Source organism: Pinus tabuliformis, chromosome 3_1, assembly GCF_031772625.1.
Source record: "Pinus tabuliformis cultivar Carrire ecotype Pingquan chromosome 3_1, CPIR1, whole genome shotgun sequence".
Taxonomy (NCBI): Eukaryota; Viridiplantae; Streptophyta; class Pinopsida; order Pinales; family Pinaceae; genus Pinus; species Pinus tabuliformis.
Window position 1 is genome coordinate 976,824,382 of NC_142301.1, and position 12,504 is coordinate 976,836,885.

Here is a 12,504-nt window from a genome sequence, read left to right on the forward strand (position 1 = left end):
ACAAATGTTCGGTCTTGTATTTACTAGATACATCATTATACATCAAGGACCCGATCAACTGTTTGTAGCAAGTAGGATCCACTGGATTAGACTTTGAACTCTCGACCTCTTTAGATTGATAATCAGAGGAGTATTCATCATAGGCTCACTATCCATCATGCCAAACTTCTGAAGTATCTTGATCACATATTTACCTCGACCAAGATATATCTCACTTTGCTTCTGCATACTTCTAGTCCCAAGTAATAATGAATAATCCCAAGATCCTTCATATCAAACTCTACTACTAACTATTTCTGCATACTTCTAGTCCCAAGTAATAGTGAATAATCCCAAGATCCTTCATATCAAACTCTACTGCTAACTGCTTCTTGCATTCCTGAATCCGATGCTCTACACCTGTGACTAGTAGATCATCCACATACAAGAGTATGATATATAAGTTAGGATTTATAGTAGTCTTGGTAAAACCAAGTCTCAATAGATACGCATCCATTTTTGCATACCAAGCTCTAGGTGCTTGCTTTAAGCCATATAGAGCTTTCTTCAACCTGTAGACATGAGTCTCCCTTTGGTTTATTTCAAATCCTTGAGGCTGCTCAATGTAAACCCTCCTCATCAAAGGTCCCATTCAGGAAAGTTGTCTTGATATCCATTTGATGGATGTTCCATCCCATAGCAGCGACCAACGAAACAAGCGACCATATTGTTGTATCTCTAGCTAGGGAGCAAAGGTTTCCTTGTAATCTATCCCTTCTTTCTGTGAGAAGCCTCTTACTACAACCTTGCTTTATATTAATCAGTTCTCCTGTTTGTAGTGTGCTTTATCTTGTAGATCCATTTTGAAGTGACTATAGACTTTTCACTTGGCCTAGGGACAATCTCCCAAACATCATTCTACATTATGGATTGGTATTTTTCTTGCATTGCATTCCTCTACTCTTGATGTTTAGCTGCATTTTCATAGGAGGAAGGTTCTACTTCAATAAGTTTTGTCACATATGCAACATATCCAGTATACTTCTTTGGTATTTTACTTTCCCTGAAGGACCCTGATGCCGTATGTCCTTCTACTTCTTGTAGAATAGTTCTCAACCAAGCAGACTGGAATAATCATTTGTTGTATTGGCTCACTTGAACCTTCAACATCTTCTTGAGTAGATGTCTGATCTTGACTATCATTATTCCTTGAGATATCTTCAAAGATAGGCATCTCTTCTTCATCATAGTCAATCGGAACATCCTTCGATTTCTTGTAAGCTATGCTCTCATCAAAGATGACATCCCTGCTTCAATTTGACGATTCTCCTTAACATAGATTCCATACAACTTTGATGAAGCACTATACCCAACAAAGATGCCCTTTAGACTGGCAGGATCCAACATCTTTCTCTTGTCCTTGTGTATATGAATATACACATGACACCCAAATATTCAAAGGCGATCCACACTTGCCTTATTTCCCATAAATGCTTTTTCCGAAGTCACGTTGTTGAGGATTTTGTGAGGACTTTGGTTCTGCAAGTAAACAATTGTCATACATGCTTCTCCCCATAGGAATTGGGGGAGATCCTGATCATGAAGCATGACCTTGACACATTCTTCAATAGTTCTATTCTTCCTTTCAGCTACACCATTCTATTTAGGATTATAGGGAACGATAAGCTCCCTCTTGATCCTAGCTTCCTTGCAGAAAGCTATCAACCAGTTGGAGGTGTATTCTCCACCATTGCCTGACTTTAGAGACTTGATATTTCTCTCGGTTAGATTCTCCACTTCATTCTTGAACTCCTAAAACTTTTCAAATACCTCATCCTTGTTCTTGAGGAGGTATAACCAAGTTTTCCTTGAGAAATCATCAATGAAGGTTACATAATACTGATGTCCACCAAGAGACTTAACTGCCATAGGTCCACATACATCTGAATGTATGAGATCTAAAACTTCCTTAGATCTGTTATCACTTCTTGCAGACAACTTCATTACGTTGTTGCCTAGACCACATCCCTTATAGGTCCCTTCATGTTCTTCCTTCAATTCGGGGATGCCATTGACCATTTGACTTAGAGATGGAAAAATCTTATAATGAAGGTGTCCATACCTTCTATGCCATAGTTTGGAAGGACTCACATCCAAGTGAACTAAGGCATGAGATAAAGGTGTAAAAAATCTATATAATGCCCCCTCATGAATCCCAATCACTCTAGTATCATCAATACTAGATCCCTTCCCCAAACCAAAACCTTGCCATCAACAGAAACAACTCTATCACCCTTATCCTCTAGACAAGAAATAGAAAGTAAGTTTTTCTTCAAACTTGGAACATATAGAAGATTGTTGAGCTGAATACTTCCTCCAGACTTGAGCTCCAACGAAGTAGATCCAATCCCTTTCACTGGATAGATCTTCTTGTCTCCAAGTTCGATTGAATGAGATGAGTTACCCTTAGATAGGGTTTGAAGTTGACTGCATTCTCCTGTCATATGTCTGGAGGCACCATTGTCAATAACCCATACATTCTCATCCTTGAAAGTGCCGAATAAAGCGGAGAACAAACTTCCATCTACTACTTTTGCGAGCTTGGAGATGATCTTCAATAGACAATCCTTGATAGATGTAGCGAGATTTCCAAGAAACTTGAAACCCTTCCTTATAACCCTTGCCATAGTGCCAACTAAGATGTGATCTTCAATCTCCTTGCACCTTAGCTTTGATACCATGTTGGAAAATCAGGGAACTTAAGTATTATAGATGATTTTCCATAACTTGATAATTACTTGTGAAATGATGCTTTTGCATATTACTTTTTCCAATCCCAATCAACTAGTGGTCAATTGAACCCGAAGAAGGGAGGTGGAATTTGGGGCTCGTAATTTAAGATGAAAAGTGGTAAGTATGAAATAGGGAGAGATGGGACTACGCTATCTCAATTGGGGTTTCCCAAGTAGTGCCCCTCCTATACTTGTTGGTCCATTAGGGGAGGTCTCAGTGGACTAGGATGAAGAACAAAATGATGGTCAAAACCCCTCTTCCTTCCAGGTACCTCATAATCCTTGCCAAATGCCTAAAATACAAGCAAGCATAAGCACCTGATTGTAGAATGAATAAAATACCTTTTGATTAGAGGCCCACCTTCCTACGTGTGCTTTTGGCAAATGGGTGAGGAAACATATGACTGATGCAGGTGGCGGAGAAATGAATGGTGCAACATCATCAACTACTAGTGGTTATCATAGGTTGCTGGTCGTTGGCTGGATGAGATGGTAGGAGAAAAATTTCGCCTATGGGGTTACCCACTTTTGGTGGGTAACATCTGGATCCAACTAGGACACAAGCTCACTGTAGAGCGCATGATCCATGTACTCGAAAGGGGAGTTCATGAGAACTTTAGCAATCTCCTAGGAACACAAACTTGTAACATGCACATTACAACAAACTGTTTGGGAGCATGTGCATTGGGCATAGGATATCACCCATATTTTTCATCAAAATAATAAATCCATATGGAAAGTAAAGTCTAATATAATTGCAAGGTCTATTCTAAATGCATTCTAATCTATATGAAAACATGACATGAGTGATGTTAGCATGCGAAAAGGAAATGCAATACTCCTACACTACCATGCATAGCATGTGAATGTTAGGTCACATGAATGGGGTGAGGCAGCTCCCTTTCAATGGTGAAGGTAAAAGTTCGCCATCAAGCTTGGCAATATAAAAGTATCCCATTCCCATTTTCCCATGGATCTTGATGGGGACAAAGCGGGGACGGTCTTTGGAAGTGGATATGCAGAAGCGTCATTTCCCAAAAATTTAGGAAGCAAATTGTATCGGAAGCGTCTACTATATATATATATATATATTTTTGCATTTATATTAAAAAAATCCAAAATACCAAATTAGTTGTAGAAGATATGAAAACATGAATATTTGTACATAAATCACGATAGATATGGCATCCGTTCTACAACAATGATTAATTATTTAAGCATCAACCTTTCTAGAATCTAGGTTCTTCCCCTCTTGTGTCGCCTTTGCCTCTACCTCGATTGTCCAGGGATATTAGTCAACATTGCCCAATTTTGATCAAACTACCTAATCCAAGCCTTAAGATATGGTGGAAAAAGCTTAACATGCTTGATCAATGATTTTGACTTGATTGAAAGGTAATTTTTTGCTAAGGCCATGACAAAAGATTTTAACAATTAACACCACCAACACTAGGGTACATGAGCACGTATAGGGCTTGGGGCTCTTGATTAAATGTCGATCACACACCCTCATACATGATATAATCTAATGAAATGCCACAATCTCATTGATCCTGAATTCCTTTTCCGGATCCGCAAATCGGGAATCTAGAACCGCAGATCGTGCTCGTGCGGTTACAGATTTTTAGGAATCGCCTCAAAAAATTGGATCCGTGGTTCCGCCACAGGATTGCCCCAGGATTTGTATGGGACACGGTTCCGACCTTGGATCCTTCAAGGGGGGAGGGAGGATTGTGTAACAATGCTTCAGACTCATCAGATTCATCAACCTTATAATATGGTAGAAAAAGTTTAACATACCTCACCAATGATTTTGGTTTGAGTGAAGAGTTCGCATCCTCAACTTTATAATATGTTAGAAAAAACTTAAAATGTGTAACCTTTTACTTCGAGTGAAGGGTATGTTTTTGTTAAGGCCATGGCAGAGGAGTTCAACAATTAATACCACCAACATTAGGGGAGTTCAACAATCAATGCCACCAACATTAAGGTACATAAAGGGCGTTGTGCTCTTGATTAAATGCCAATTGCATAATCTCATACATGATAGAAATCAATGAAAATGTTGCAATCCTACCAATCCTAAAATCTTGAAAGTTGTTATGTTTGCTGAATTTTTAGTATATTATGAAACTTTCTGCATATGAAGTCTGGTAAGGTTGGAACCACTTTCAAACATCCTGAAATAATTAATGATAATGTGAAAAATATAATTAAATGGATAAAAAAGAAATATAGAGGAAGTATCGACTTAGTCAACTGATTGATTGCTAGCATCAGTAGGTTTGAGTTAGGTTTTTTGTCAGGTTTAGGGTTTAGGAGGGGGAGGGTTGGTTTTCTAGCCAAAAGGGGCTGTTTTGGTAGGGAAACAACTGCAGTTTTCCTCCAAAACCACCTCAAAAACTGCTACTGTGGGTCCTGGACTGCCCCCACACGTGTGAGATCTAATGAGTCAGTTAGGGTTGTTTTGTTCCAGTTAGGTACCAAACTGGCCACAACCCCTAGTTTCCTCCAAAACGACCTCAAAAGCCATCACTGTGGGTCCTGGACTCCACCTGCATGTGTGAGATCTGACCAGCCAGTTAGGGCCAATTTGTATTGGTTAGGTACCATACCTAACTAGCTGGTCAGCTTGTTGGTTCAATATGATGCCCAGTCCAACTGGTTGGTTTGATTGGTTCCAGTTCAGACTTGGGTCGATTTTGAACGCTATGGTTGTAACCTTTCACAAAATAAGTAACTGGATATTAATAGTTTGATTTATCACATGCGTTTTCATAAGCAATGATGTCAAATTTTCATTTTATTTTTAATTTATATTTATTAAATTTTATGAGCTATAAAGTCTAAACGTAAATTTGATTTGTTAGTTCTATGACTCAGTGGGGTAAATGAAAAAAATCTTTTAGGACAATCTTCTCAATAGCACATGGTAAAGTAAATGAGAGTCTAAGATTGATTCCCTTTCATTCACAGGTGGCATGCTGTAGCTTCATGGACATGGGATGCAAAAGATGAGTTATGTGCGATCTGTAAATTGCCTTTTGATGGTTGCTGTACTGAATGCAAATATCCTGGTGATGACTGTCCATTGGGTAAGTTGATTTTTCATGTTCACATCACCTTTCTTGCAGAACATTCTAATTTCAAATTTCTGTTTAGTGGTTGTATCTTTGAATTTATATTGCTTGGCGATAACTGCCTTCCAGGTAAAATGATTCTCTACATTTAGATATATTATCTTTTAGCACATATCACTTGTACAACGTCCTTTGATATAGCCATTCTCTTGAATGCGTCTTTCTGGGCATTGACTACTCTCCAAGTAAATTTATTATTTACCTTTTCATTGAGAACATTCAAATATAAAATGCATTTGGAATTTGTTTTCCTGAATGTAAATTTTCTGATAATGATTGCTGTTTGACAAAGTGGATTCTTTATGTTTTTGTATTTCTCCTTTTGATAAATTCCAATCAGATTTGATCATGATCTTATTATTCACATTCCTATGTCAAATTGTAAAGTCAGTTGTTATTATCTGTCCTAAATTTGTTCCTTTTTTCCATCTTCTAATTGATATATTGAGTTTGGCTATTTCATTTTTACCTTTCCCTCCATGTCAGCACACATTGGAAATCCTTGGAGACTTCATTGCCATCAATGGGTGGTAACTGGGGTACACCGTTGGTGTAGACCATGAGTTATTGTCTAAAATTTATTGTGCAAGGAGGTAATCTTGGCTTATATGTAATCATGAGGTGTAACATGCTAGTGTTGTTAATGCCATCATATTTAGTATTAACTAACAAGATTGATGCTAGAGATAAGTACAAGGAAGCCCTTGAAAAGAGTCTAGGTGGCAAAGTGTTTTGGTTGAATGACAAACTAACCTTATGACATCATTTTCATTATCTTTACAATAACATTAAACCCAATGTCAGTATTGCTGAGACGTTGAACTCCATGTGGATGACTCTAGATGATGAGCAGCACTGGATGAAGAGGATTCATACTATATGGTCTATAGCATTTTTTTTAAGCTTAAAGATTTTTGGATGACTAGTGTTGGGTAAAGGTCTTGCAAGCAAACACAAATTAGGTAACACTAGTTTCAATGGTGGTCCTACATTGTGGAAAAAAAGAGTATATCTTCTAGAATTGTAAGTTTGCTAGCCATGTCTGGTGAGTATGAGTTTATGGTTGTAGGATGTCTTTTATGGACTGCCTTGTTTGGTATTCCCTGTTTTTTTAAATAGTCTGCATGGGTCTGATGCTATGTTCTTTGGTTAACTGCTTCATATGTGCTTTCGAAGAGGAAATTTAATGTTACCTTCAAAGTATCCATAAAAGCATTCTGTAGCATGGATTTTCATAGGATTTTGGATAACTTGGATACTTGGATTTGTGCTAAGCTCTTCTTGCTTTGGAAGTTATTGCGAATTATGATTATGGGGATCAAAAAGTCGGTCCTAAGATGGCCTGTTATTTTGATGTACTATGTTTTTTTTTGTACAAAAAAATAGGTTTTCTTGTTGAAGCTAGTGACAATTATGTTGGGATCAATACAACTTCGAAGAACTAGGAAAATCTGAAAGTTAGGGCTAGTGATAACATTAGTTTATTCATGGTATGTGCATATTGAGGTAACCTAACCAAAACTATGAGCTTGGGATTGTAAAGTTCCTTTAAGCAGATTCCTGTGGGAAATATATTGGTTAACACACACACACATATATAGACTATTTTTGTTCAATGAATTACATGTTTTATGATTTGTGGATTCTGATTTTTTTTTTCTTTTCAAAATTATGTTAAATCTACATTTTGGCCTATAGCAGTTAGTTTTGTGAAAGAACTTGTAGGAGAAGATATGTTTATTTCCTGGTCCTTGTTTTTGGTACTAATTGAGGTTCAAATAATTGTGAGCTCTCAATTAAATTTGAATAAGTTTGACCTGTTACACATAATATTTTATGAGGTTCCACGTGATTTTCATCATTTTGATGGAGATTTTCTGCTGGTTTCTTGGAGGTTTTTGGCTTGGGGGAGTCACACTTCTCCTTGGTTGGATGATTGTGCTTGCTGCTTCGTGGTTTTATCACACGTGATTGCCTTATTGATCGCCCTTCAGTTGTGTATTCAATGGTGATGGATTATGCTATTTCATTATGGTATGGTCTATATGCTTATCTTGGATATGGATGATGGTTCTAGAGTCCTCCAAGGGGTTAGATGATCACGTTAGGAGGTAGATGTTTCAAGATGTTGTTGATGTTTCCTAGTAATTTGGTGTGTTGATGCATGATAATGGTGTCACTAGGAGGGGGTGTTCTACATGGTCCTCGTGTGTTGGATGTGTGATGGAGAACACATTTTTGATTGGATGGGTTAACACTTTGTTATGCCTCATTACCTTATGATGTTGCTATAGTGGAATGATTCATGTTGACTTTGTGGATTGCCGTGATATAACTTAGTGACGTCACATTTTCTAGACATCACCAAGGGAGAAATGTGTTTGATGATGTTAGCACGTTCATTGATATATAATTTCCTAGGTTTGTGTTAGAAAGGGGTAACACATGATTTGATGGTGTTCTAACCTTTTCCTAAGGTTGGATGATGATATTTGATGTAATAATCCCTTGGTGGTGGTGCACTTTAGGTTGGGCTTTATGTTTGGTTGTTATCATGGTGGGGTTTTTCTAGGGAAAACATCTTTTGTAACATCCCCCAGCTCCTTAGCTGGGGCGATGCCAATCCCAAACATATTGATACCATAAAAATTGCGAAGACAAATGCATAAACAAAAATTAACATAATAATATGCACGTGAATCATAAACCATAAACAACATAAAGGTTGTTGGCCACTTGTCTGGTAAAATATGTCAACTGGCTGCAGATCTTGGACACAACACCCAGTTGTAGACTGCGCTGCTCCAGCTCTCTCAGCAGCCGGTCACCTAAAGTGAGAGGGGGGTGAATCAATATTTCACTTCAGCTAGTTAATTTTTAACTTTACAAAGCATTAATTATGATTAGCATTAGATTGAAACATAAATCAACAACACCATTCAACAATGCACAACATCCAAGACAGTACACAAGTGATTTTTAGGTGGAAACCCTTCCGGGAGAAAAACCACCAAACACTTTTAGTATAGGTCTTTAAGATTACATCAACAGAAAGCTCCAACTTCCAAGGTTCTCCAGCAACAAGAAGGAGGCTCCAACCCCGTGATTTATCAGCTCCAACTGAAAGGATATGCTCCAATGCCTCGATTTACCAGCTCCAACGCCCTAGTTTACCATCTCCAACTGGAAGGGTGCTCCAACACCTTGGTTTTCTAGGTCCAACTGGAAGGACGCTCCAATGCCTTGGTTTACCAGTTCTGACTGAAATGATGCTTCAACACCTTGCAGAGGCTCCAACCTGCGCTAGCACCACCCTGCTGCCTTGAAGTGCTCTCAGGCTTCAACCTAAAGGAGACTTCAATCTCTGCCTCCCTGCCCCCCATAATATAGAAGGTAAAAGAATAAGATCGATTATATTGTACTTACTGCTCCAAACACAGCTGTTGATAACACTGCTGCACTGCTAATCTGACACTGTACAGTTGCCTTAGGAAACAAAGATCCTACAGGCCGTCTCTGCAATCTCAAACCGTAGCTGCTCAGATCAACAATACGTTCGATCTCAAACCCTAGCTGCTTAGATCAACAATACATTCAATCTCAAACCCTAGTTGCTCAGATCAACAATACATTCAACACTCTTTCTCCTCAATCATGCAATAGACTTGCGAAATTCTCCTTTCCTCAACATAACAGTACTACAATACAAAGCTCATTCAACCATGGAAGAATCCACACTATAATATTCTGTCTTGGCCACAAACAGTTAGCTCAACTATTCTGGTCTACAATCAGCTGAACAAAATGCTAGAACTCTCCAATCAGCTGAACAAAATGCTAGAACTCTCCAATTGTAATATAAAACCCTTTTTCAAATCAACCAGCCCAAACACTACTGTCAATTACCCTGGAATACTTCAACAACTCTGTCCAACAACAATGAAAATATAGGCTTAAGACAATACAAGGAGGCTATATAACTTTCTGCGATAGACTCAATGACAAACGCTGCATCATCAAACAATTCTGCCCAAAACACCTTACTCATCAAACTCAGCCATAGCTTCAACCATATCACTCATCAAAGACAAGTCAATGAACAACCTTTCTTATATTGCAATACAACAAGTGTTGAACCCTTCTAGCTCCTTTCAGGACCATGGGTTGTGCTCAGCTAAACCACAAGATCAGCAGTGATAAATAGAATCAACTAACCAACCCGAGACAAGGTTTATACCTGCAATAGAGATTCCTTAGCCCTCTGAACCAATACGCCACCTGACTGCAACTACTCTATTGCCTGCTCTTAAACTTTCAAGATCATGCAATAGAAATTATAGGCTTTTCAGATCTTTGAACAATCCTCAACACAGACTTGAGCAAATCTGATCAATCACTTAAAGGGGTACTGGAAACTGCATTAGAAGCAATGTGAGCTTTATCTTTATGACTTGAAATACCCACAGATGTAAGGTCTTCAAAAAGTGTCAGATCTGCTTCAAACTTTACAGTCAATCAACCATTCAGAAACAAAACATGAACGGACTTCAATCAACCCTTGATTCAATGATGACTTGTTTCAATTTTCAGATAGGCCTAAACGTGCTTCAATTTTCCTCCATCATGAATCTATGCACTCACAAGATGATGTGACAATTTATATCAGCGAACCTTAACAACTTGGATGCAACCTTTTCACACAATCCAGATTTCCTCCACCATGGATTTGTTTAGTGTTATGTAAAAATTAGTTAGGATTATGTAAATTTGATTAGCTGTAGTATTTAGGCAAAAGGGCATGACCAAAGATCATGCCCTTTCACCAAGAGGCACCTAAGGTTGTATATAACCGGGGCTCTCTCTAAAAATGTAATCATCAATTCAGTATTCATTTATTAATATATATATATATATATATATTTATGTTATCAAGAAGTTTTCACTTCCTCTGGTATCCGAGCCCATCGAATCCTATCGCCTGTACTGCGTTCACGCATTTGTACGCTGCCATACTTCTTTATGCATATCACCATTCGATCCGCTGCATTCCACCGTCCCTTTTCGCCCACCGTCCCTTTTCGCCCACCGTCCATAGTCTTCTGCACTTGCCCGCAGTCTGCGGCATACCCGTCCCCATCTTCCGCATTGTCCAGACTTACCCCGTCCGCTTCTGCCCTTCTGCCAGTCGTTTTTTCGCTGCCGTCATTAAGATCGAACCCGCGGCAAGTTCCGTGTGTCCTGCGGCTGCATGGAAAACATCTGCGGTGAGTTCGAAGTGTTGCCTACTCTAAAGTTTACCGTTTTCTGCTCTAAGGAGGTGACCCCGCCAGCAGACGTGATGGTCAGCGAAACTATATAATATATATACAACGTCAAATATATATTCAAATATAAATAACATTTATTTGTATATATAACGTGAAATATATATATATATATATATATATATATATATATATATATATATATATATATATATATATATATAACACATATAATTATATTATATATTATATATAATACATATAATTTAATTAATTAAAAGTTATATATATAAAAGTTAATTTAATTAATTAAAAAAAGAGAAAAAAATAATAATAATTTAAGGTGGCAGATAAATACATGCCCCCACAAACTCGTTCAATGTCGACAATGACAATGGCGGCTTTCCAAAAAAAATTGTTGGACGCGGAGCACATGATAAATAACAACCACGACGAGGTCAGTAAAAGGTTAGATGAATTCCAGATCAAGCTTGAGGGGCAGGCTGACAATATCAAAAAACAGGCTGACAATATAAAAAATCAGGCTGACAAAATAAAAAATCTTCAAGATACGACAAATCGAATAGAAATAAAGATGGAAAATCAACATGATTAAACGGAAGTAGACATCAGAGAGGCCTTAACAATGCTGAAACTTCTGTGTAAAAAGGCGAATTGTACACCCAAACAACTACTAAAAGAAAATGAAGAGAATCAAGAACACATCTCATCAGATTCAACAAAGTCAATAGACTCTCATGAAAAAGTTGAATCCCCAAAAAAATCATCGACACCCCACCAAGAAATGAGTAACGCAACCCTTACAAACAAGCAACTTTGGGATACCTTTACCAATCAACACCCTTTTTTCGCTTAACCATTAGCAACATACCAGCGAAGGGCAAAGGTCGAGATGCCTAAATTCGATGGAAACGAAAAAAACAATGTTGCATGGATAAATAAAGCAGAAGAATACTTTGAGATATATGACATCAATGACGATGATGAAAAGCTCAGGCACGCATCCATGAAAATGGAAGGGGAAGCATATAATTGGTATATGTGGTGGAAAAAGACAACACACTTCATTAGCTGGAGAAAATTTAAGGATGCATTCTTTGTAAAAGAAGAAGAGTTCTTTTCAAAACTCATCAAATTACGACAAAAAGGAAGTGTAGACAAATACACTCAAGAATGGGAGACCTTAGTAGCACGAGTACCTGGGTTATCAGAATCTCGTCTAATTCAATCATACGTCTTGGGACTGAAAACCCATTTACAAGTAGAACTTGAGATGCATGACATTTCATCAATAGAAGTAGCAAGATG

General features: G+C 37.9%; 1 protein-coding gene across 4 annotated transcripts in view; it reads left to right on the forward strand.

Moving 5' to 3' along the window:
• Nucleotides 1-12,504, forward strand: part of APC11 (anaphase-promoting complex/cyclosome 11) — a 148,234-nt gene that overhangs the window by 67,647 nt on the left and 68,083 nt on the right. For all 4 annotated transcript variants that reach the window (XM_089412343.1, XM_089412340.1, XM_089412341.1 and 1 more), the window contains exon 4: nucleotides 5,748-5,866. In XM_089412343.1, coding sequence (XP_089268469.1) covers nucleotides 5,748-5,866 — 119 coding nt within the window. The remainder of the gene's footprint in view (nucleotides 1-5,747; nucleotides 5,867-12,504) is intronic.